Source organism: Corvus moneduloides, chromosome 13 (assembly GCF_009650955.1).
Source record: "Corvus moneduloides isolate bCorMon1 chromosome 13, bCorMon1.pri, whole genome shotgun sequence".
NCBI classification, from domain to species: domain Eukaryota; kingdom Metazoa; phylum Chordata; class Aves; order Passeriformes; family Corvidae; genus Corvus; species Corvus moneduloides.
The window spans coordinates 4,920,861-4,945,907 of record NC_045488.1 but is presented as its reverse complement, the minus strand read 5'-3'; the positions used below and the strand labels follow the sequence as shown (position 1 = coordinate 4,945,907).

The window sequence follows — 25,047 nt, the reverse complement described above, 5'->3', positions numbered from 1 at the left end:
CATGGGTGGGACACCCAGCAGGCCAGCACCAAAGGGATCTTCAGCCCGGCCAGATGGACCTTGGTTAACACAGGCCAGAGAAGCACCAGGGAGCACCAAAGGGATCTTCAGCCCGGCCAGATGGACCTTGGTTAACACAGGCCAGAGAAGCACCAGGGAGCACAGGTCACAGAGGCCTCAGTTGTTAAGCTTATGTCCACCCCAGAGCCAGAGGGTTTAATTAGTTCCTGTATTAGCAGAATGGAAATAGCACCGAGTACAAGCACTCAGAGATGAAAAGGTTCCCATGTACTACAGACATGGTTTTGTTCACAAAACCAGTTGTTGTTGAGGAAGCCTTAAGGTCATTCCACTCTGCAGCTGGTCCTTGAGAATTTATGGATTTTTTAATGATGACACAGAGTATCTTGGTGAAAATAAACGCACTGATTTATTGATTGAGGGAAGAGTTAAATATGCATAGAAAAGGTGAAGTTGCACTGAAGAAGGAACACAAAATTCTGACAGTTTGATTGATCCTGATTGGAAATACTGTGTCTTATTACTATGAGGACAGTGTGCAGATGAAACTCACCATCTTCTTCTGGATTGTCTGGAGAACCAGAGAACAATCAATCTTCCATCCAAAAAATTATTCAATCCATAAAATCTGCTCTCTGCAATTCTCAGCATCTCTTTATCGCTTAACACAGCACCCATATTTCACACAGTATTTTGGGACATTATGAATGGCTTATGTACAAAATTAGAGAACTTGAAGTAATTTTGAATACTATTTTACCAAAAAAGAGCTCTCTCCAGATGGAGACTACATTACAATCTCGTATTCAGATAAAGGAAAGAACATACCAGAGTTAGGGACATCAACCTTTTTTTATTAACAGGTACTCCCTTTATTTTAAGACAACTGAAAAGAGCCAAGTAAGCAGTCATTAAAATTAATTAAGGCTTTTTTCCCATCACCATTTTTCCCCAGGTTACTCTAAGATGTCTCCATCAATTTCTTGTTTTGCTCATGGATGCACACAATATTTAAGTACCAAGAACTTTTGCCATTGCAAGTATCTAATTCCAGAATGAATCAAGAACTGTCATTACTACACAGTTCACTTTTAAACCAGAATAATAAAACTGTTACTATCAAGAAGCTTGTACCTCAAAAATATTATGAGAAGAAATGGTCCTTGCTGTAATAACCAGTCACTCATTCTTGCTTGTATTGATTCTAGAGTAAGAATTCACACCAGACATTTGCTAATTAGAAGCAAATCAATGCAATCCTCACCACTATTACCACAGTTACAGTGGGTTTTGAGTTCTTTTTCCCCAAACACAAATATTGTATTTTATTGGTCCCAAAATCATATATGACAATTAGAAAAAAACATGATTGATGGATCTGACACCTTTGATTGGTTGCTCTGAAGGTGGGTTGGTACAAAACACTTTCAGCAGTCTTCATAAAGGACTTCATCTATTGGAACATCATTTTCTGTCACAGGCACTGATTCACAAATCTGTTCTCTAAAAGCCAAAGCAATCGTGTAAGGCTTTCCACGGGGATGTTTCATACATCTTTCAAGATAGGTATCATAATATCCTTTCCCTCTTCCCAATCTGTTGCCTTTTTTGTCAAATCCAAGGCCTGGCATGAAGATAAGGTCAAGACCTCCTGTAGAAAAATGAAATAAGCATTAGTGGATGCCCTGTGGATTTCCTGATGGCTTGACTACAGCCACATAACTTCAGACATTTGCAAGAATGCAAGCTTTGTGTTTTGTAAAATGCTTCCCTTTCTTTGATCAGATGAAAAATACTTTGAATACTAAACGTGTAAATTTACATTTTCATCTTATCAATTGCATACTAGATCAGCTGAAAAATAATTAGATCTTGAAAAGCTGGATGGAAAAAAACCCCCTACATTTTAACAAATTTATTTTATCATTTTAACCCCACACTTCCAAATACTAATGATTATGACTCTAAATCCAGGCAGAGACTGAACTCAGGGAAATGAAATGCAGGAGGAAATCAGAAAATTAAATGAACTTCAACATCAGACACAAAAATAGAAAAGGAAAAAAGAATGGAAAGAAGTTGTGTAGGAGAGAGGGGAGACATCTTGACACCGCTGTAAGATGCCATGAACCTTCTCTTGACCTTCCAAAACCAAAAAGCCTTGAATACAATATATTCTGAAAGTGGGTATTTGCCCTGTTATATCAAGATGAAGATTTGAAGGCTTGTCCCTTCGTGATGTCAGGTTCCTTTTCTCCCAAAGGATTTTCTTCCTTGGCCTCCAGCAATTCTCACTGTTGTTCAAGCAGCACACACAGGCATTCTGCATCCCTGCCCTAAATATCCCTCCTTCCAGAATTTTTGTGAGATTGCACTTGATTGGAACTCAAAATCAGTTTAAAAATTGAAAGAAGCTGCATAAGCTGCTAATCACCTGGACTGGCTGGTGAAACTCTAACAGAAGACCCCACCAACCAGCTCCAGAGAAAAAGGCAAGATTTCTTGCTTTGCTCACGCTCTGTGAGGGGATGGGGATCGGCACCATGCCAGGGAGCCAGCTCCAGTTCACACTTGGCTGCACACTTGTTTCAGGAGCTGATTCACATCACTGAAACCGTCTGCCATGAGGAGTGACCACCAGGCACGGAGGCTGATGCACATCCCTGTCATGTAGGCAAGGCTGGTATGTTCTGTGTGAGAAGTCTTGCACGGACAACCTCTTAACAAAAGAGCTGGGCTGGCCTGGTGCTGACTGCTGAACCCAGGAACATCCCACTTATTCCTTTCAAAATGCAAATAAAGTCTTTATTTCTTGCTGCTGTAGCAGACAGACACTTAAGGAGAGAAGGGCAGGGAGTGGAAAGGCAGCACAGACTAAGAGACAGCTGACACGAGTCTGGAAAGAAAGCAAATACACAGTCTCAGTCCACTGCTTCTGCCTTCTTACAAGAACAGTGCTTAGCTTTGAGCAGCTTTTCTGTGACCAGCCTCTGCTCCTTCACCACCTTGGACCTGCTCAGGTATTTTTCTGCCTTTTCCATGTTCACACCTACTCTTTCCTGCCATTTTGGGCTGAGCTGCTTTTAATACATCTATCTGAGGGATGATGCCCACCATTGAAGGAGATGTGTGGGAGCATGTACTGGAAAAGCCAGAGCAAAGCAGAGGTTTTCAGTTTAGAGGGAATCCCATCTGAGACCACATGTCAACTCCAAACTCTGCCTGGAAGGGCATGTTACAGCTCACATAAGACCAACTCATTTGCACACACTTCCCAGGCTCCTGGAGACTTCCTTCTACTCTTCATTGTTTAGAGAAGAGTCACTGACATGAACACTCATCCATCATGATCTGATGTCTTAATTAGAACACTGATATAAAATATGCAAGGCAACACAGTGTGAAATGCTTAGAGAACATCAATCTTGCAAATCCAGCATCGTACAGTCAAGAAGCACAGCTTTTATCAGGAGGTCAGGGGAGTAAGAGGAGAGAATTAGCCAAAGGACAGACCACAGAATAATACTGGTTGAAATAAAAAGAGTTAGGGCATTTTACCACACTGCAGTCAACTTTTGACTCACAGGACAGTGAAATGAGTGAAAGAGCAAATGGCAAACAAAGTGAAAAAGAAGCCTGAAGGCAGAAGTATGGTCTCCCTGAAAACAGATGCCATTTTCATGGTACCATCATGTACATCATGCTGGACATACCACGTCACATCTTTCTCTTGTCAATTGTCAGGCCTATGGACTAGGACCTAGAAACCAGCCCCCATTAGCAAGGTCAGGAATAGATTGTGCAGGTCAAATCCTCCCCAAGTTATTCCTGCTTATCCTCTCCACAACCTGCTTCACATCAGCCTTGTGTAGGTATTCAGGTGGCCCAGAAACCAATAAGTACCAATCAGTAAGGATGCACAGAACTAAACCCACTCTGCCTCACAGTCTGTTTCAGCTGTTTTCACTCCAGGTGCCTCTCAAGACGAAAAGCAGGAAACATTTGCAGTCTGCTGCTGGCAGGAAGAATGCACACAGGGGGCAAATCTGCAGAGCAAAACGGTGCCATTTCTCCTTACATTTGTGTTAGAGACAGGAAGAAGACCAGTCAGGGGAAACACTAGGGAAAGAGGGAAATGGCAAAAACAGTGAAGAGAAGAAATACATTTTCTGTGGAACTTAACTGATAGCACCGGGCACCTCAAGTGAATTTAGATATATTAAAGCACTGTGTTTTCTTCTGGGTTCTCTGGAGAAACAGCGACTCTTTTAACAAGTTGGCTCCTCTATTATCATGGGGGTTTTATGCTGAAGAACTCAAACAAGCTTATGCAAATCTCAATATTATTATGCTGTAAATACTGTAATAGTTACCCTTTATACTTTTCTTCTGTGGAGCACTGTAATACTGACTGCCTTGCCCTGACTCACAGCAGCATCTGATATCCATGCAACTCACACTGCACAAGATTTAAGTAAAATGTCATTCAAGACTTTTGGTAGAAAAATGACACAACTAACCCTGCAAGGAGCCCAAGGGCAGCTCAAGCAGCATTAGGCCCAAATCCTATATCAGGATCTAGAATGGATGGCAGAAAGCTGCATGGAGTAAATGTTTCCCTGACATGTAACCTGGGGAGCAACAAAACCTCTTGTGGTATCTGTGGCAGTATGGGGGAAGAGCTGTCACAGGAAGAGAGGTGACACACAGATGAGACCAAGATTGCAGACACATAAGATTGCTATCAGCAATGAGGGTACATCAACAGGATGGCAGCTGAGGAGAAGAATTTCTTGTTCCTCATGGCATGGTCCTCATGCTCCCCAGCTCTTCCAGCACTGCAGGACTATTGTCTGCCCCTCAGGACTGTGGCTTGCTCTGTCCTCACATCCTACTGCCCTTGCTCTTACAGACCACTGTGTGAAATTGCATCCTTGCCCCTGAGAAGACAGAGCAGGTACTTGGGTATCAAACATGAGTCGGGTTTTAGCGTCTCACAAAAGATGTTAAGAAGCCTCACATTCAACATCTACTTCTGCCCCTCTCCTTGTAATGTGTCTGCAGACATTAACTGGTGGTTCTTGGATCCCCAAGGGTCCTGTGACCACATGAAGGAGCCCAGGAAAGCACATCCACAGTTGAAAGTTTTGTTACAGGCAAGGCATGCTTCTCCTGGAAAACTTGCATGTGGTCTGCAAATTGCTAAAGGCTGAAAACACTGTCTCAAGCAACAACATTTTGCTCCAGCTTTTATGTGGAGAATATCTGTGGTTCTTGCACACTTTAGGCTACTGGGTATACCAGTAAGGTTTTTAATTATGATGACAGTCACCTAATAATGTATCTATGGCATAAGCTCTTGTGGCTACAGCTCCTCCAACTGTGTAGCACCACGCGTGAAATAATACACCCTGACTTATCTATCAGTGTGGGCATACAGCCATGCTGACACAGCCACACAGGCTTCATTTATACTGCTAAATGCAGCACAGCCAGAAAACAAACTGATTTACAGGATCACAGGTGGTCAATACCTTAATTGTCAGCACAGTGTCTGGCACTGCCAGCCCAGGTGACACCCATGACTGCTCCGGGGGACAAGACTGCCATGTGCAGTAAAGACAGAAGAGCACAGGTCTGGCTCCTCCAGACAAAAGCAGAGAGGTCAAGTTCTGTGCAGTGTGGACGGGACTCATCTGTGTCACTTAGCCCTGTGTTGTCTGGCAGTGTAGATGCAGTCACAGCTTCTGAACTTGTCCTGTGGGTGTACAGGCACACTCTGTTTGCACTGACTCCCTTACATCGATGCAGACATTCCTTATGTCACAGAGAAGTGAAATGACTGGCCTAAGGACTCAGGAAATGTGTGGCAAAACTACATGCAAGAGGCAGATGTGCAAGCTGCACATGCCCTGACTTAAGCCAGCAGACCAAAACATTAGCATCCCCTCTCAGTGTTTTAAATAAGAATACACAGTTTCATTTCCTCTAGGCAGCCACAGTGAACCTCAGTTTGGCAGTGCATTTCTCATTACCCTTCATGATGATATCAGGTTTGATTTGTTCCCCAGGGAAGGATTTTCTCCTTGCACCTCATTACCTCTCCTCTCCTTAATCTGATGTTCCTATTTGAAATGCCAGCCGGCATTTTCAGAAGTGTTCTTGACAATAGTTAATTATAGAAGGGTCCATCAAACTGCACAGATACAGGTCATGTAAAGAGTGCCAGGGACTTGTTCTGCCCTCAGAAGAAGCAGCCAGCATGGCCTCTCTCCTCCCAGGTTCAAATGAGCTCCACCAGCCCATTGTCACCCGCTGTGTGGGGTCACTCATCTCCCCCTGCACAGCCTGACAGTCCTAATGGAAGCGGAAACTGAAATACTCTGTCATCCCGACTTCTCATCCCTTGCTGCCACTTACTTTGTGGGCACCGCAAAGCGCTTGAGACCCATCAAAGTGGGAGCTAGGACTCTTTTGATCCTCTCCTCAAAAGCACTGACAGAGGATGGGGCAGAGGCCGGGCTGCTGCAACTCCTGTGTGGCTGTAAAGAATGGCAACGTGCTCACACAAACCATGCTCACAGCACAGACGTCGTCTGAGCCTACAAGAGGTCAACAGTGATCAGCTCTGTGTCAGTGCTGCCGCTCCTCACAGCAGCAGCTGTGCAGTTCGAGCTTCCCCTGAAGCACAGAAGTTTGTGCATTGTTTACTCCATCACCACAAGGATGGCTGGATCCTCATATTCTGATACCACAGGCAAGAACGAGCTTTCCAGTGGTTGGTTTTGTTCCACGCACACCTCGCTCGTGCTTTGCTCAGATGTAAATGATTACATAAGGTGCAGGAGCAGAAGAACCAGGCCAAGAACAGCTTTCTGTTTAGAGGAAAGGAGTGTTCACGTTGCTGTGCATACCAACAACGTCAGATCTGTGCAAAATCTCTGCTGAGCTGACAAGTAATTGAAAGCTGGTGATAACAAGGGATGCAAACTTACTTTGGTCCTTTTCTGACCTAGCAAAGACCACAATGGATTAAAAGGCAAACCCTGTTGCAGGAAAACCTTACTTTTCAGAATGAAAGGGGTGCAGTAACCATCTGCTGCCTCTGTATCTGCTACCCTGGCACAGAGGAAAAAAAGTAACTCAATCACTTGATCCTAATATCTAAACATCAGTCTTGGTGACGTGCAGGGTTATGAGCCAATGAATTGGAATGACTCAGAAACTTCTAATTAATGACAGAGTCATTACTGCAACTTTAATTACTGTCAGCATTAGCATAGTTAGGCCTTTTGGGTAGGTGTTCACTTTCAACACATACTCCACAGGGCACAGATCACCATCTAGCTCTGTATTTACACAGCACCTAACACTGTGGTCTGAGTTAATCACCAGATCTCGGGGAAAACAACTCCACAAAAGTAATTCACTTATGCTGCAGCAAAACAAATCCCTTCCCCTTTACGGCTTCTCCTAGAACACTCTGGGTGCCCCTACATCACTCCTGAGGTTACAAATGCTTACTGTTTCCTTCCAGATAAAAAGGTTTCTGCCCTTTGGAAAAAACCTGCCCTGGGTTTCAAGCACAGCATCTCTGCTCTTACATGTCTCTTGGTATAAGATCAAAAAGGCAAATGCCAGATCTGTTCACTTACAGACCTGATCCAGACCCAACCAAGGTGCATGGTTCCCAAAGGGCTGGGACTGCTCCCAGACGAAACAAGCTCTTTTCCCCACAGAGCCCTGGAGGAGACAGATACTGTCATATGCCCAAGGAGACAAAAACACTACCCTTTGTTGCAACTCATAAACATTTGAAAAAAAGGCACCCATCCAAACCCAATGAGGTGCACATCCAGTAACAAAGAGGACTGTAGACATAAACAGCAACATTGCTTGCCTTGACCCCAGCCAGTCTGCTAAAATGCAAATGCAATCCCTTAAAAAGAAAGGAAACTTTAGACTGATAATTCTTATTTGCTTACATGACACAGTGTCAGAAGCTCAGTGTGAATTCGCATCTCCTTGGAAACCCAAGTTACAACAAGACAGATCAGCTCCTCAGTTGCTCTAAACTGACATTGCCCCATTGACTCCTCTCTGCACCCACCTTTGGAACTACAGGAAAAATACCCCATATTACTGACACGAGTTTGAGAAGCATGAATTCTTTTCTCTTGCAGATATGTGGTGTTGGTTGTTCATAAAAAGCTCTCCTTGAGTGCTCACTCTGTAGCCTCCTTAAGATCCCAAACAGATACCTAGCAGGACTAAAAGTTGTGTTTCATATTAGAGTAAAAAACCAGCTCATTTTAAACTGCAGTCAGTAGCTCTTCCTCCAGGTGTTTCCCCTATGAGAAGACCTTTAAATGTGCACTACCACATCACCTCAGCAGGACATACTGTTTTCTACCTATTCACACACATCTGTTGTCACAGAATACTCTGAGTTGGAAGGGACCCACAAAAATTATTGAGTCCAGCTCTTAAGTGAGCAGCCCACAAAGGGATTGAACCCACAACCTTGGCATCATAGGCACCATGCTTGGACCAGCTGAGCTCATCTCAGGGTGTTGCTTCAGAAGGAGCCAGAGATACTAATTTTTATCCAGCAAAGGAATCAAAAGTCAAAGTATCACACCTAAATCTCACAGGCTCCTTCCACGGCCTCCTGCTACGGGACACACCATGGGGTCCTCAAGGCCTCGCCTCCTCCTGGGAGAAATGCTCTTAACACCGGGGTAATTGCTTTATTTTCATTCTTGTGTATGGAATTGCAGGCACTGGGAAGGTTTTGTCTCCTTTTGTCTTCTAAAGAACATTTTGTACACCCATAACCCACCTTTTACAGCCATAGAGATGCCAAGCAGACTATCTCCCCTGCAATCCTGGCATCCCAGCCGCTGGCATGACAGAGACAGCTTCTGTTATTACTTCAATAAAATATTTTGCAGAAAATAGAACCATCAGCAGAATCTACAAATAAGCACTGAGCAACTCAGCGTTTATCTGTCTGCTCATCCATGTCAGTGCTTTGTGTCAGCATGAAACATTGGTCTTCACAGCTCACACTTGCCCTGCTGAACTACAGCATAATAAAATATTTATCCGCCTCCCCGAGAAGCTACATGATAGCCATCAGTCATAAAGGTTTAAAACAACTGAGTGCCAGTCACTCGCCCGTTATTAAACCTCAAAAACACATGATAAAGCTGCTTGATCAGCTCCTGTGCTACTGAGCTGTGCTCAAGTACATACCTCTGATTTTGAATCGGTTTAAACCAAAATCTTGCAGGTTTAGTGCCAATGCATCTGAAAAGCTGAGTGCACTGCACAGCATCAGCTGTAGTTTGTCAGCCCTGCTCAAACAAACCTATCCTGCTCCACCGATAAATATCCTTTCATGTGTCACCAGAGAAGCTACTGTACAAGGCTAAGACTTGTGTTTCTAGCTGGTTTCACAATGTGGAAAGGCTGTCTGAGGCTATAACCATCACACTCATTTCCCCTGAGGTTTAACTTACAGTAAGATGAGGACTGGAGTCTCATTTTCAGAGTTCTACCTAAAAGAAAATTTGAAAAGTATTTTTCTATTTCACTATTATTCATCAAGCCTGCGTAAGCCCTGTAAATAAAACATGATCACTCAATGCCACCCACAAAATGTCTGGTTTTGCAAATTCAGAGCAAAGGAAAAAGTAGCTTAGGACTTCTCAGTTATTAGTCTGTGAAAAATGACTTAATCTGTTTCTGATATTCATATATGAGCACAGTCTGATTGGGAAAACATGGGCAATCAAAAATGTTTGGTTCCAAGGCTTGCACCTGGATTCTCCTGTGATTTTAAACCACCAAAATGCTCTGAAACCAGATGTACCAAGGAGCAATTCCAAACAGAGAAGAAATGGCATTAGAGCCACTTTACAGCACATCAACATATCTTGTTAAATCAGCAAATGCTGACTGCAAATCTGCTCCTTTAGAGAAACTCACAAGGCATTGATACTTGAACTGCTTATGTGGGGATACTGCTGCAGCCTAAAATACAAGGATTTTTGTGTATCTTCACGTGTTTTTATGGGAATTTATGGTCTTATCAGCTACAGTTCCATAGTGTTTGCCTGAGCACTCATTTAAATACTCCCACTGGATACACGTGCATGTGCACTGCTTCATTTCTTCACTCTTGGTCCTCTTTTGCATACTTCTGTCTGGGTATTTTTAAGTCAAAATAAGACAGAGGTGAATCATCTGGGGTTTTTTCAATACTGTATGCATCACTATCAATATTTCCAATACCCTTTGACTCACTCAGCAGGTGGCTTATCATAAAATACACAGAATTGCTTGTGAAATGTAAACAGGTAGGACAACAGCTTCCAAGTCAGAGCATAAATCTGGCTCCCGTGAGGAGTGACCCCACTCGATGAGAGTATCAGGCTGCTTACAGGCAGGGTTTATTGAACATGCAGAGTCAGCTGGCTGGGAGGTGATGGCACCTTCACAGCTGCTGTCAAACGTGTTAACACCACAGCAGCTGAGAAATCCTGCTTCTTCCATCACAAGGTTTTCTTTTATCTTTTTAAGCTTGCAGAGTTTAAAAAATCTGGTTTTCCCTGGAATCTTATGCCTCCCCCACTTCAATCCCTGATTTTTATGGGAAATTAGGCTGGAGCATTTGTTCTCCTGTGCGTGAGTACAATGCCTGGATAAGATTTTAATTATAGGAAAACAGCCGAAATGACACCAATGCTCCATGGTAAATGTATGGAACGCTGACACCTGCCGGTAAAAGGCTTAATGTCATTCATGGACAGGAATTTGCCCTCATCTACACCCCAAAACCTCATTTCCATCTCATATGCACAACAGCCAGCCCAAGCAGGGACTGAGTTAAAGAAGACACGAAACATGAAGATCCAGAGCTATCCTTACACCATGAAACAGCAGCATGAGTCTCGTGCTCCCTGAAAGCCAGTGGCTCTGGGCCAGTCCAAGGAGTTTCCCACCATCCAGGGGAATGACTGTATATTTTGAACCTCAGCAAAACTAGCAGGGATTAACTGCGCCAGAAAAACAAATCTTTCATAGCTGGAAAAGTGCTGACCTGATTTAATAGCCCACTAAGCTGGCAGAACACCAATCCTAGGAAAAAGGAGGAAAAAAAAAAGTCCCAAATTTCTGCCAGATTCATGAGCTGGATCTGCTCAGCAGCAAGTACCAGAGATGGTACCTGGGACGAGGGGATGAGGGGAGCACAGAGCTGGGCACAAGAAAAAGGCAGCAGGACTGTCCCCTCTGGCACCAGCCAGCTGCAAGGAGGGCTCAGCTGTCTCACCAAGCCACATCTTCAACATTCCCTACATAGGTGGGCAGCAGGGAAAAGCTTCCACTCCTGTTCCCCAAACCGTGTGCAGAAAGACACGGAGGTGAGCTTGGTGCTGGGTCTTCCTTTCCAAAAATTGAAAATAAAAGGAGACAAAGATGTCTGTTTGGATTAATTACCACAGGCAGAAATACTTGCACATTGGCACCTCCTCTGCACGAGTTGTTGTACAGACTCCTGCCACACTCCAGAAATTAATCTCACCTCTTATCTGCCTTTCAAGGACTCCTGTCTCTAGGAAACAGTATGAAAATAAAGGACAATGCTACTGTTCACACTCACTGGAGCAAAATTAGCCCTCTTTGAAACAAAACCCTCGAGAGTCACTTGCAGTAACTTCAAGGCCCTTGCCCATGTTGCTTTCACTTCTCTTCAAACTTTATTTGATTACAGCAGAAGTAATCTTTTCAGTTGTTTTGATGAGTTTTCTGCAAGGAGGCAAACGTGGATGTGACACTTAAGATGATTACAAGGAAAACCACTCTTTTAAAGCCTTAATGAACTTCATGAAAGCAAAAAGCTGTAGTGTTCCAGAGCTCTCAGCCTTTCAGGTTCACTGCAGGACACCTGGGCATGGGTGGTATTAAAATTAAACCACATGGTGCTCATGGTTTAGTCTGCACGAGGGAAATTCAGGACATAAGGACACCAAAGGGCATTACAAAGCAACACTACATAAACACACGAACTTTTGCATTTCAGAGCATTTTTTCAAAAGCCTTTCAAAAGAAAAAGTCTCTGTAACTGTGTCATACCTGTTTCTGAACAGAAGCACTGGGAGAAACTCGGCTAAAAGTGTTTGCCTTCACTTAGCAAATGGAGTGTTGGTGATTAAGCTGTTTCAGAGAGTTCTGGAAGCTGGTGCAGACCTCAGGGGGAAGGGCTGAGACCAGCTCCAGGGGAGAGTAACCCCAGCACCAGGACGGAGACATACATCTTTCAGCTGAAGGCTGGGATACAGAAAAACCCTGAGGGAACATGCTATCACCTGAAATGTTTTTCTCTCCAAGCAAGTATTTTCCTAGCTCTACCTGCTAAGGAACAAGCTAGATGGAATAATACAAAACTATTTTATGGATCTTTACTACTGGAACAAGCCCTTTAGTAATGATGTGTCATTGTGGGATACCTGTGTGGAAACCAGTAAGAGATCTGTCCAGTGAGCTGATTTGAAAAGCAGTGCTATGGTATGTACAGAAAGAATTAACATCTCCAGTGCCACTACATGTATATCACAGTATTTCTTTACCTGGGCATAAAATTTTCTCCCAGGCATCTTTTTTTCCAAAATAACATCAGAGAGATTGTAAAGGTTGAAAGAGCAATGGCTGATCTCCTACAGGACTAGAAAAGCTTCTCTACAAGAAAAAGCAGTCAAAGTTTGATAGAAAAGAATACAATCAATATAGTAAAAGTGTAAACAATGAATAATAAAAAGAATGTAAATCAAACATCCTTAGTCACTTCTCATCATGGAAAAATGAAGTATCCCTTGAACTGAAAGCAGCAAATTTAGAATGAATACAAGGAACATAATATTTCACACATCGCAGGAACATAATATAATATTAATATAATAAGGAACATAGTATTTCACATTACAACTAACTAACCAGCACAACTCACAGCTGTCAGAAGGCAGCAGAGCCAAGGGCTTAATACTAATAAAATTAGATGCTTAGAGGAATGCTCCAAATGCCTGCTGGAAAGAGAAACCAGAACCTGTTTGTGAGGGGATAAGCAGGGGAATGCAGCTGCAGAGGTAGGAAGATACTTCAGTTATTGCTACACAGCTACAAGTTGTGAGATTTCCTGACTCTTGTAAAACATGTGATGCTGTATTGCATGTCCAGATCCTGCACTGGGAGGGGAAGGATTTTCTCTCCACAGGAAGATTCATGAGCAGAATGTTAATGCCTCACTTGCACTGAGTTTTGTTCTCCTTTTGCATATCAAAAATACTATGGATTGTTGTCTCCAAACAGAAGTTCATTCCAATCCTTAAATCATTTCATTAAAAAATAAATTACATTAGCAGCTAAGCCTTGATTTTCAATTTTGTATTGTGCCATGCTTTCAGGTTTTCTTTTTATGACCAATGTAAAAAGATTTTAAATCATAATCTATCCCTTGACATATTTTGTACTACAAGTTTTAATCAAGTCTCCCAGAGGAAAAGAAAATCTAATAGTACCTTCAATCACTTTACAATCTTGTTTGGGGTGGGTTTTTTTGGTTGTTTTTTTTTCCTGAGCAGAAACATTTAACATCTCTGCTTTTCATGTACCCATATTTCATTTATTCCAGATACATTCCTATCTGCATATAGCTCATTTAAATATTCCCAGTTACCTCTGAGCATTATTTACTACACATCTTTTTTCAGAATGATTAGCATCATTTTGTATGGTCCCATTATGCCTTCATGAACAGCTGTACAACGTCTAATGCAGCTGAAGTAGGATATTAGACCTTTCCTATGCTTCAAGCCATAGCCTTTCCTCCTCACAGTGTTTCTTATTTCTAAACTCTAATGTACCTCATCTTTCAAAACCCTCTCACTTCTAGTGCATTTTTTTGGGGGGGTGGGGGAGGAACCCATGATCCTTTTCTAAAATCCCATTTTATTTTGCATTTCTAAGTCAAACCTATTCCTCTTAAGACTGTGCTGCCATCAATTCAGTCACACTTCTGAAGAACTGTGCTAAAATTTGGAATAACTAAGAATACTGATGACCTCACAAGGCCATCAGTGCCGGCAGCAAATGCAGAATCTTTGAATGCATGAATAAATAGCAGGAATTTAAAGACAGGTGAAAAAGGGTTTCTGCAGGCAAAAATGCTTCTGCAGGGCAAATCCTGATGGCAAAGTTTCAAATAGGGTTAATGGTCACTCAGGAATAATTTCAAACTACCTGAGGTTTGGAACTGCAGCCTAGAGGTAGCCAGAATTTTCCTTGCAAAAGGATCACATTCCCTGGCATAAACAGCCCTTATAAACCAAAGAGAACCCCACAGGAAAGCTGTCTCTGTCTGGTTCTGCTACCAGCAGGTTGTTGTAATTTATGCTACAGCAAGTCTCACAGTGTTCTGGAAATTAAAAGGGCAGAAAGATAAAACTACCTTAACCTTAAAAGCCAACATTCAAAAGGTTATGTGAAAACAAGGGTGCAAGAAGTTGCTGCTAGACTTATGTTAGTATTTCCTCACTTTGCTTCAAATTCAGATCTTTCCTTTTTCTTCATAATAAATTTTTTACCGTTATTGAAAGCATGGATTATCTAGTTAATATTTCACTCATTATCTTGAAGTTACAACACAAATGCTGTGATCAGTAGGCCATTGAAGTTTTCAGTGCTGAAAATGCCAGAAGTCTCCAGACTAAATTACAAAATACAACTCAAGTTCTTAATACATTCATTTCTTGAAGCAAAAAAATGTATTATGCTGTAGTCGAGTAGTAGAAGATTATTCAGCATTCCCCATTGCATATAAGATGCTATATTGTCAAATGCTGACATTTTTTCAGCTTAGGTACTTATGCCAAACTGAGGTGGGGGTGGGGGGTTTATGTTTGTTTTGTTCCTGCAAAATGGTTCACAGGTTTCCAAGAACAAAGCTAGCCAAAAAAAAAAAAAAAAAAAAAAGGACCAAAAAAGGGAGAAGCTTTGCTGCTCCATGCCTTGCAGCAAGAACTTGAAATGTTGCTTGTAGTACCCTCACTGGTGATGTGGCTTTAGCCCTGTTCAAATCCATCAGAGCTGGGTTTATGCAATGCTGCAAATGTCTGAAAAGCTGCCATTGGCACAGGCTTAGGAGAGACGTGTCAGGGGCAGTTCTGGAGCTCTCTCAAGATGCCCCTTCCCTGTACCACTACTGGAGTCACATCTGCAAGGGTGGCCCCATGACTCTCCCTAGGAGCCTGTGCCACAGGAGATGTTCCCTCCATCCTGACTACTCATTCCCTCCTCCCCACACTCATGGCACTGATCTGGCCACATGGCATACTGGATCCACTCACCTGGGTGCAAAACATCCCAACAAAATACAGGGGAGGGGAAAGGAGGAAAATACTCTTCACCCAGAGCAGCAAGTTGATTCAGCTCACCAGAGAGAAGCTGGAATAGGCTGAAAACATGAGGAGGGAAAACTCCTTATTGGTGCATAGACAGAGCACATGGAGCTGCAGGCTCAGCTCCTCTTGCCAGATCCGTCTCAGCTGCGAGGACTCCGAAAGACTTTCATGTCACTGGCTGCTCCTATTCCGCTGACTGCGGCAAGACTGGGAACTGAAACATGGAAGGAAATGATGACTGAAGTTTCACTGAGACATTTTTGGCATGACAGCCATTTTCACAACCCCTCATCATCAGCTTCCTACCAGCCCTTCAGTTGCATCAGTCCAGATCTGTGTGGTGGCTCTGTCTGAGAAGAGACTTCTGCTGATGCTGGGTTGCTCCTAACCAAGACTGGTTTCCCAGTGTAGGTCCCAACATGGCTGCAGGGCCATCTGTGCTGCCACAGGAGAGGAGGGGTGGGGACCAAGAGGAGGAGAAAGGGCAGCAGCTTATTTAATCAGGCACTGCCCAAAAGAAAATACCACAAAACTATGTCTTTTGTATTGTTTAGTACAAAAAGTACTATGAAACTGAAGTTTTTCTAAGCCAAGGAAAAAGAGAAAGAAACCAGCACAGTGGGGAAGGAAATGAGTAAATTGGGATGGGGAATCTTGTATATCTGGAAACAGAAAAGTGAAAGAAGACAAAGCACATGATCTCCTCCCTTTTGGCAGGGAGAAGCTATTTGTGCTGGCCCAGCTGCCCCTGAAATCACAGGCTGGGACTGAGAGCAGGAGGAAGTGGGGAATATGGTGACAAAGGCCAGAGAAGGACACTTGAGGAGGGAGTTTCAGAGAGGCTGGGCACACAGCAGAAAGATGGAAAGGGACATTATGGTGGTAGAGAAATTAAAGCTTGGAAAAGGAGGTCTAGCCCAAGACTGAGACAAATCTGGGAAATTATTGTTTTGGAGGGAACAGAGAAGAAAACCTCATGTTGGAAAAGCAAGCAAAAGAGTCTGTATTCACTGGGGGCAGCTCCTCTGCACAACTCAGGCTGCAACAGGATCCCGAGCCTCTGCTGCTTCTCCATCAGCAAACACCACTTAATATCTTTAAGTCACTGAATGGCATAGTGATGAACAGCCCATCCAGAAATGCAGATCTCCGTCTCCATCCCAAGGTTTGAACAATGCACACCAAAGAAGCCTGCAGCTCTAACCTGAGCAGGGAGAAAGCAAACGACTGAGCTGATACTCGTTAGTGGCAAGGCAATCGTTAACAGTGAGCAGTGTTCATCTTCTGCCTCTTTGAAAGAGCCCAGAGCATTTTGTCTGGGTTCATCTTTGAGGGAGTCCACATCTGAGGGACAAGGACTGTGTGATAACATACCTTGACACCGAGGCAGAATTGACAGAGATTAAGAGGCTGAATTAAGTCTGTACACATAATCCCATTTCTTGCATTTCTTAGAAAAGCACGTCCCAATCCATTAGAGTAGGCAGATTCAGAGCCGTAATGTCTAACAAAACTACATTTTTTGGCCAAGAAAAATATTTATGCCAAACTCCCTCTCCATCACGCAGGTGAATTGTTAGAAAAGCTGTTTATAATTTATTGCACACCTTCAACTACGAGTCAGTAGTTCAGTTATAAACAGTTAAGCATATTTGCTCCAGGTCCAAGCCTTCCAGCTGAGATCCCTGGCCACATGCTTCCCTTCAAAGATGCCTCCAAGAATTTTACCATATGGAAATATTCAACTCAGTCTTTTTTCCTTTTTTTTTTTTTTGTGTCCCATTAAGAATAATCTCTTTTTCAGAGGGATAACTTAGCTTTTCCCTCATAGTTCTCAGAGCAGGCCTAAGTAATAATAAATAACATTACAAATGAGTAAACCCATGTCCAGCTTGGTGAATCACAACGCCTCTCTAAACCACACTGAAAATGAAGCTGCTGGCGAAGTGTTCTTTAAACTTCTGTAGGAGTAGTGATAAAAAGCAAACAGGGAGTACAGTTTTATCTGATTTACCCCTTCCAAAGTTGTGCAAGGTATCTACACTTCTGTAAACAAATACTGCAACCTGCCTGGACTTTCATCAGCAGTATTACCTTGGGCAAAAACCCAATATCAGAGCACATTTATACTTCTGATGGGCAAGGATACAAATGGGAATTGGTACCTATTGAGTAAATGTACCACTTGCTTGCCCCAGAAGTTGTCTAAGTCTTTTCAATAGGTATAGCTGGAAACGAACCAAGTCATGCACCCACACACACCCCTACTCCAAAATATCTGAACTTCTACCACCTTTGTTCTTTCTGTTATTGTGTCCATTTAGCCTAAAGAAAGCGACTTTTCATATGCCAATGAGTCACCCCCACATGGTAGAGAAGATGACAGACTTTCTCCTACCACAAAAGCAGTGATCTTTGTTTATGCCAACATGGTGTGGTGTGAGCACTGCCAAGATGAAAAGAGGTCCAACAGAAAAAAGGATCATCTCCAAAAGGAGGAGCTCGTGTCTATTCAACACTGCCCATGAGTGCTACCAAAGACTGGGGAACTCTATGCAAAAATTATACCCAGTCCTATACTTGAGCTATTCTTAACAGTAACCCTGCCTGAAGTTTTAAGGACAGTGTGAATTTAAGATTTTTGTCATGCAAAATGAATACACTCAAAAATGACATGGCTTATTTATGTACCTGCAGGCTGTTTCTTGGAAATTACATAGTAATTTACGCCAGCCATGGGAACATTACTAATGTAACACCATGTTATCTCCTTATAACAATGTAAATGCCTCAGATCAAAGTATTTGATAACATCTCTGAGATAAATGTGCCATCCATGCGCAATTCGAACAATGGACGATGGATGTAGCAGCAAGGCAATTTGCATTCCTGCAAATGTACCAAAGTTCAAAAAACATAGCAGGTGACAAAAAATATAGCAAAAGGAATATAAAGACATATTGAGATGAAGTGTGTGTTTCTGTGGGGACAGATTAGGAATGTGTCTCTAATGCTGCAACAATGGAAAAAAACTAAGCTTATTGCCTAATTTACAAAAACTGTTCTAGGATAAAGACCACGGTCTGACTTCCAATCCAGAAGGCATTACTCCAAAATTACTGTACAAACAGTACAAACAGACTAATACTGAGTTTCAAGCAGAACAAGTCTGACATGCACACACATCAGTTCTTACAACTGGTCTGTTGGCACCTCTCTGTAGAGCACAGGGGCTCTTCTGGCATTGCTTTCTGCCCATAGCCTGCTACAGAGAAGGAAGCAGCAGCTCCAGAACTAGCCAGGTACCAAAGTGTGTTCCTGCCTTCCCCATCTTCCCTGTCTGGCACCCAGGTACACCTCAGTGCACTCTATACCTGGAAGTCCTTGCTCCCATCATACCTGAAATTGTGTGTTTACTCTGCGATCTCTGCAACAGACTTGTTAAATTCAATTAACAGCAGCTCATCAGTAGTACAAAAGCTTGGCCAGAGTGCCTGAACTAAGCTCAGTCAACAGAACTCTGGATGTATTTTTAGGTTACCTTCAAAAGTCCCTAAATCCCACCAATATACCTGATTTTTTGACAAACATTAGAAGAACGACAAACAGTGCTAAATATTAAATGTAAAGAAGATGATTGTATGAAGCAGTGAAATCCCTTGCTAGCTAAAATGTAGACACAGAAAGGATTCTGTATTAGGAAAGAGGAAATGACTGAAAATAGGAGACACACACACAGTGAAGCGTTCTGGGAAAGTACATTGGCATCCCAAAGCAAATACGAGCCCAAGTTCAATCAAACAGAGTCATAGAAATGTTATGTTCCTTTATCAAGCACTAAAAAGCTGGCAAGTGTGTGAGGTTTGGAAGCTGTCTGCATGATGAATCTTAACCTGGAGAAAATCTTCCCAGACTGAGGTTTCAAGCACAAGTTCAACACAAGTTTTCCATTAATAAGATTAAACATTTCTGCAGATGTTTCAGGAAGATATTAAAAGTGTTTACAAAAAGAATGCAAATAATGAATGCAAAGACACAAAAAGTAAGCTTGTTTACAAGTAGGAGTTGGGGAATTTTAGGTTAAAAGAGAGGTTATTTGGGGATCAAAACACACATACACAAGTTTGATCTTAATGAACTTGTATCTTTTCAACCCTATGAAGAATCCAGTGTCTGAGACAGCATTATAAGATCAAAATAAAAATGTGAGAGAATAATGCTGGAAAAGACTGTAATATTCATGCAGGCCTACAAGAAAGTCCTTTTATTTTCAGTCTAAGGTCTCAGTCCAGAGAGCTATTCTACAAGGGCATGCTCCACATCAGCATTGCGATTCATCTATCCAACACAATTCGCAGGATCAAAGATTTCAAAAAATTCTCAGTCTACAGGCATCACCCGAGAAGCTCCCAACCTTTCAGGCAACACAAACTAAACTTCTCAGAGTACATCCTAAACCTGAGAATCCCCATGACTTTCAGTGGCAGCCTAAGCTAAAAGTGTTAGCAAGCCTTTCTTTCCCCTTTACGAGTCTCTACGTTACGCTGGTTGAGACTGCGCTGAGGATGCTCATGAATCAGACCAGGAAGATGATTTATCTGGAGGGTTGAGTTTTCTTTCAGCTGGATCAGTGCAGTCTTGTTCCTGCCCTGCTGGCATGTCACAGGGGTGGCACAGGGTAGAGAAAAACAGGCAAGAGGAAGGAGCATCTCTCTACAATACATAAAACCGAAGCGTAACGTCTCATCTTGTTCTTGCTATCAGAGTATTTCCTATTGGCTTCCAGGCTACTCCTGCTCAACAATCCCATGATGCAGGAAGAAAATACTCACCACCAGCAAGAGCTTCCTCTCTTGCACTGTCATCATCACTGGGCTGAAGAATATTCCAGGATGTCAAAGCAAGTGAAGAAATGTCTTCAGCTGATGATAACTTCAGCATGTCCATGTGATTGCTCTGAGGCTTGTAACGGGGGATGAAACACTCTTTGCCTTGCTTAAAAATGTCCTTAATGATTTCTTCTGTCTGGACTTCATCTGGCATGCTCAGAAAGATTGCAATTCTTTTGGATTCTTGGTACTTGGGATGGTCAATCACCTACACGGGGAATCGACAAAATCAGTTCATGAAAAGTTTTGGAAAGATCAACTTTAACACTAAACTGGAGCAAAATATTCATTGAAAAGGGTAGAGATACAAACTTTGATGCATCATAAACAGAAGAAACTGACTTTGTTTCCTACTCCAACATTTCTACCATCAGCAAAATCAAAATAGGCAAATTTTTGCATCTAGTGAACAAAACACTAGACAGGTTTGGGCTGGCAAAGCACAACTTTGCAGACAATCTTCCAATCCCCTAAATACCTGTGCCATACAGTGCAGGCATCCTCAAACGCCCAACATCACTGCAGAAAGATAGAGCAGGCCAGAACTGCCAGCTCATGCAAGCCATGAGGGTTTAGCATTCCTCTCCTTCCATCCTCTTTACAGGCTGCATCTCTCATCCGGGCCTAGGCAGAACGAGAAGCACCTCAATGATAATAACTCAAAGGAAAATTAGCACCAGAGCAGATGACTGCAGAGCACAAAGTCTTCCAAGACCAGGTCCTTCTTTCTTTTGTTCACCTGAATGTCTTCCCTCCAGCAAGCTGAGATATATGACTTCAAACATCACCTGCTTCTAACAGGTGATCTTATTTCCACACATTTTTCAGAGCTTGAAGGAAAGATGACCTTGCCATTTTTTGCTTTTCATGAGACTCTGTGCTGGGCTTATAAAAGGTTGAATATAGGAGGGAAAATAATGCTTCTATGGTAAAAAAGTGTTAGCAGACTCATACCTCACTTGTCTCTACCCATTCCAGGCTGAATTCCACATTAACATTTGAAAGGAGGCTTTTAGAAGCTTGTCTTCTCATAGTCTAGCACCTGATATATTTTGTTATATCTGGACAAAACAAATCTAAATGTGTCCCTACTCATTTAAATGTGATTTACTCTTATTATACACACTTACAAAAATCTGTCAAAAATATCAGATAACTGAGAAACTCTCTACTGTCTACAGAACAGAGATCACCAGACCCCTGCTCAGTGTTTGTATAACTGCAGGGTAACTTGCTCTTCTGAGCTTTAGCCTTTGCCCTGGCCTTGTTTGGAAATACAAATGCCCATATTTGAGTCAAGATATGGTTTCCACTACATTTTTTATTTTCTTTCCATCACAACAGTTAAAAACCCAGGTGAAATATTCAGAAGATGGATATAATTTTTGTTAGGGGAAAAAAAAAAGAAACACTCCAGACTAAATGATGATGGATGTGTTGCTTGGCCACAGAAACATCCTAACAATTCAAACCCGTATTTTGTTTCCTTTTCTATCTGTCTAACCCTACACATGGATTTTTCCAAGGGATTAAGCTCTTAAAAGAACAGAATTTCCATGGTAGCTTTTGCTGCAAAGGCATACTATTTACTCAAGCTGCAGACTCCAGAAAATGGCTGTGGCTCATGTTGCTGAGGGCCTCCAGAGCCAAAACTTCTCATGGCTTTGGTGAAGAGAGAAACTGAGATACTGAACTCTTTCAGAGAGGGGCTGTGTGCCGTGGGCACCACACAGGTCTCATCTGCTCTGATGTATCCAGTAACACATTAATCAGGCTGTAGAGGAAAGAAAAAGAGGTTGAAGATGTAAACCCACATGTGAGCAGGAAGACACAATTTCAGATGTTCTCAGAATTGTGTAGATGCTCCTGCTATGACTCGGACCAATTTCTGAGAAGACTGAAAAAATTTCCACACTTAACAAGTATTATCTGCCCTTTGTTCACCAGCTGATGGCAATTTTTGCAGAATCAGAGCATGCAAATAGCATGACTTTCATCATAAACATAAGCATTAAAAAAGAATAATCATCCAGAAGCTAATTAAATACCGGTGGCTAGGTTGGCCTGTGAAGCTATTTCATTTTGAATTTAAAGATTATTTTGAAATGAGATTTTACTACTAAAAATGTTACTCAGGTGTTATAAAATAACCTGCTCACTTTTATTAGCTGCAAGCACTGATGTATGTTACAAAGCTACATTTTTGGCCTTATATAATTCCAAATATTTTCTCAGTCTTTTCAAAAATTTCTCCATGCCTGCTGTATTACCCAGCCCCCATGAGGAAGCCGACTACTTTCTGCCACTTGCACAGAGCCACTCTGTCTCAGGATTTTCAATTTGTGTCAGATTATTAAAACGGCAAGATAACATCCATTTATGTCGTATTTCCTGATGCCTTCTTTTAAGCAAAACAATGGCTATATCTTTTAGTGTGCTCTCTCTAGAAGAAATGAGTGCTCTGTTGCTGAGTTTATCAGCAAGCAGCTAGACAAAGGCTGAGGGCTCCTAAAAGTTCAGTACAACATGGGCTAGGTGCTTAAAAGTTGGCTGAGGATTCTGAATTTTTGAAGAGGATGCATGCATGTATTTACTAAAAATCGAGAAACTTAAGTCTAGAATGTATAATTACTAAAATGCATTATCATGACAGTAGGACACTACATATAGATAGGTGTTTTTAAAAAGCACTCCCAATGGAAAAAAAAAACGTTATGTGAGTTCCAGTTAAATTTCCTACAACCTAAAGTTTCTGTGCTGCCACATCCCACCCGTGAAGTGGCTACACATTAGTAGTAAATGAAGTCTATAAAATGATTTGAGATCCTCTGGCAGGAAAATAACCATATAAATGTAGATCATCTAGAAGTACCCGCTGGTGCTGCAAAAAAAATGAGGACTGTGCTCTATTACATGCAGTGACTGCAAAATAAAATTTTATTATGTTTATTAAAATGATGAAATACATCTATATAAAAACTGTGTAATCCAAACACAAACAGGACATTTCAAAAGTACATACCCATATCACTCTGTGCTAGGATACCAGTTAGGCAAACCCTGCCTGATATCTTTAAGAGTGTAAAAATTATATTACAAATAAAATTCTGTGGAAGAAACACTGCTGGAAGATACAGAAGGGAGATGACAGCATGTAAAACAGGAGGCCAGATCAGGCAGCGGCTGAGTTTTGTACGTATGGCCAGAGCCAGGCTGGTGTGAAATGTCTGAGACAAACACCAGCCACCACACCGGAGCAGCCCTACTTGGGGTGTGTGGCAGTTTGCCCCCATTGTCCCCAAAATTCACGGGTGAAGTGTGACCACCCAGGGCTGAAGTGTGACCACCCAGGGCTGAAGTGTGACCACCACCCCACGGGAGAAGGGTGACCACCGCCCCACGGGTGAAGTGTCCCCAGCAACCCAGGGGTGAAGTGTGACCACCACTGCACGGGTGATGTGTGAGCACCGCTCCAGAGGGAAGCGGCCCCAGCACTCCCCGCTGTAGCCTGTGCCGCCGGCAGTTCCTGTCACGCCGCCGCCGCCAGCCCCGCTCCCCGGCACTGCCGAGGAGGCACGAGGGCAGGCTCCGAGGCGGAGCTCCCCCCCCCCCCCGCTCGGCGGAAGGGCCCCTGAGTCACGGTTTCGGTCACCGGCGGGGCCTGGAAAGTCCCGGCCGTGCTTCCCGGCGAGCCGGGCCCGGCTCTGGGCCGTGCCCGGGTGCCCGCACCCACCTTGCGCCCGAGCAGGCGGGACTGGCGCTGCTTCTCTGCCGCGCCGAGCGCCCGCAGCCGCTGCCGCAGCTCCCCCCGGAGCTGCCGCTTGGCCGCCCTCAGCGCCGCCGCCATCGCGCCGCCGCTGCCGGCCGGCTCCATGCGCCGAGTGCGGCGGGCGGGCCCGCGGCGGAGCCGGGCAGGGCCGGGGGGGCGGCCCGGGACCGCCCGGTCACCGCTGCGAGCCCGGGTGGCAGCGGCCCCACCGTGCTGGAGAGCCCCTGCCAACACCAGCTTAGTTTTTTTTTTTTTTTTTTTTTTTTTTTTTTGCCTGGCGCAGATAGCAAAGAATTTCCCCTTCTCTAATTTTGCTGTAGGAAGGGAAAGTACATTTCGGCGGGATGTTTTAGCACCGTCTACTAAGTAGTTTCATATCCCTGTGGCATTCGGCGGTGGCCACAGGCTCTGGGGAAGGCTGTGAAGGACAGCGCTGTGCCTGTGGCTCCAGTGGGCATCGGTGTCCAGCCCAGGTGCTGTGCCCACAGGGAAGGTGTGCTGGCCACATCGCTGTGTCCCAAGGGAGGCCCCTGGGTCCGACACACCTTTAACTGCCCAGGGCGGTGCTGGAGTCACCATCCCTGGAAGTGTTCAAGAAATGACCTGGATGTGGCACTTAGTGCCATGCTCCAGTTGACAGTGCGGTGACCAGTCAGAGGTTGGACTCAATGACCTCAGAAGTTTTTACCAACCTGATTCTGTGATTTTAACCACAGAAAGAGACATTTCTATAGGAGAACAGGTGTTTTCATAAATCTCTTCTATGTGGCATTTGATGACATCTCAATTTAGCTACTGGGTGCATCGATGAAGTCATGAGCTGTGCCATTGTGCAGCTCTTTGACCTCACCTTTTGCTCTAGAAGCAGCACTTTGTTCTCCCATGAATAGCCTGGCAGATCCAAGGA

General features: G+C 43.3%; 1 protein-coding gene across 4 annotated transcripts; it reads right to left on the bottom strand.

Annotated features, from left to right (window-relative positions):
• Positions 1 to 407: 407 nt before the first annotated feature.
• On the bottom strand, positions 408 to 24,260 carry MTHFS (methenyltetrahydrofolate synthetase). 4 transcript variants are annotated; one of them, XM_032122921.1, is made up of 4 exons: positions 24,105 to 24,238; positions 22,066 to 22,145; positions 20,315 to 20,579; positions 408 to 1,672 (listed from the first exon to the last, which is right to left on the bottom strand). In XM_032122921.1, exons 3-4 carry the CDS (start codon positions 20,523 to 20,525, stop codon positions 1,449 to 1,451), a joined length of 435 nt encoding a protein of 144 aa, XP_031978812.1. In that variant the 5' UTR covers positions 20,526 to 20,579; positions 22,066 to 22,145; positions 24,105 to 24,238; the 3' UTR covers positions 408 to 1,448. The 4 variants fall into 4 exon arrangements, 3 of the variants coding, with proteins under 3 accessions (XP_031978812.1, XP_031978811.1, XP_031978810.1); XM_032122920.1 differs by lacking the exon at positions 22,066 to 22,145 and adding an exon at positions 20,850 to 20,995 and having other exon boundaries at positions 24,105 to 24,192; XR_004242791.1 differs by lacking the exon at positions 22,066 to 22,145 and adding an exon at positions 15,516 to 15,696 and having other exon boundaries at positions 1,587 to 1,672; positions 24,105 to 24,232.
• Between the last annotated feature and the right edge of the window lie 787 nt (positions 24,261 to 25,047).

Coding starts and splice junctions, on each gene's coding strand:
- MTHFS (XM_032122919.1), bottom strand. CDS start 24,245: ATGGAGCCGGCCGGCAGCGGCGGCGCGATGGCGGCGGCGCTGAGGGCG. Junction 20,580..24,104: donor CCCGCCTGCTCGGGCGCAAG/GTGGGTGCGGGC, acceptor TTCCCCGTGTAG/GTGATTGACCATCCCAAGTA. Junction 1,673..20,314: donor AGAGGAAGCTCTTGCTGGTG/GTGAGTATTTTC, acceptor ATTTTTCTACAG/GAGGTCTTGACCTTATCTTC.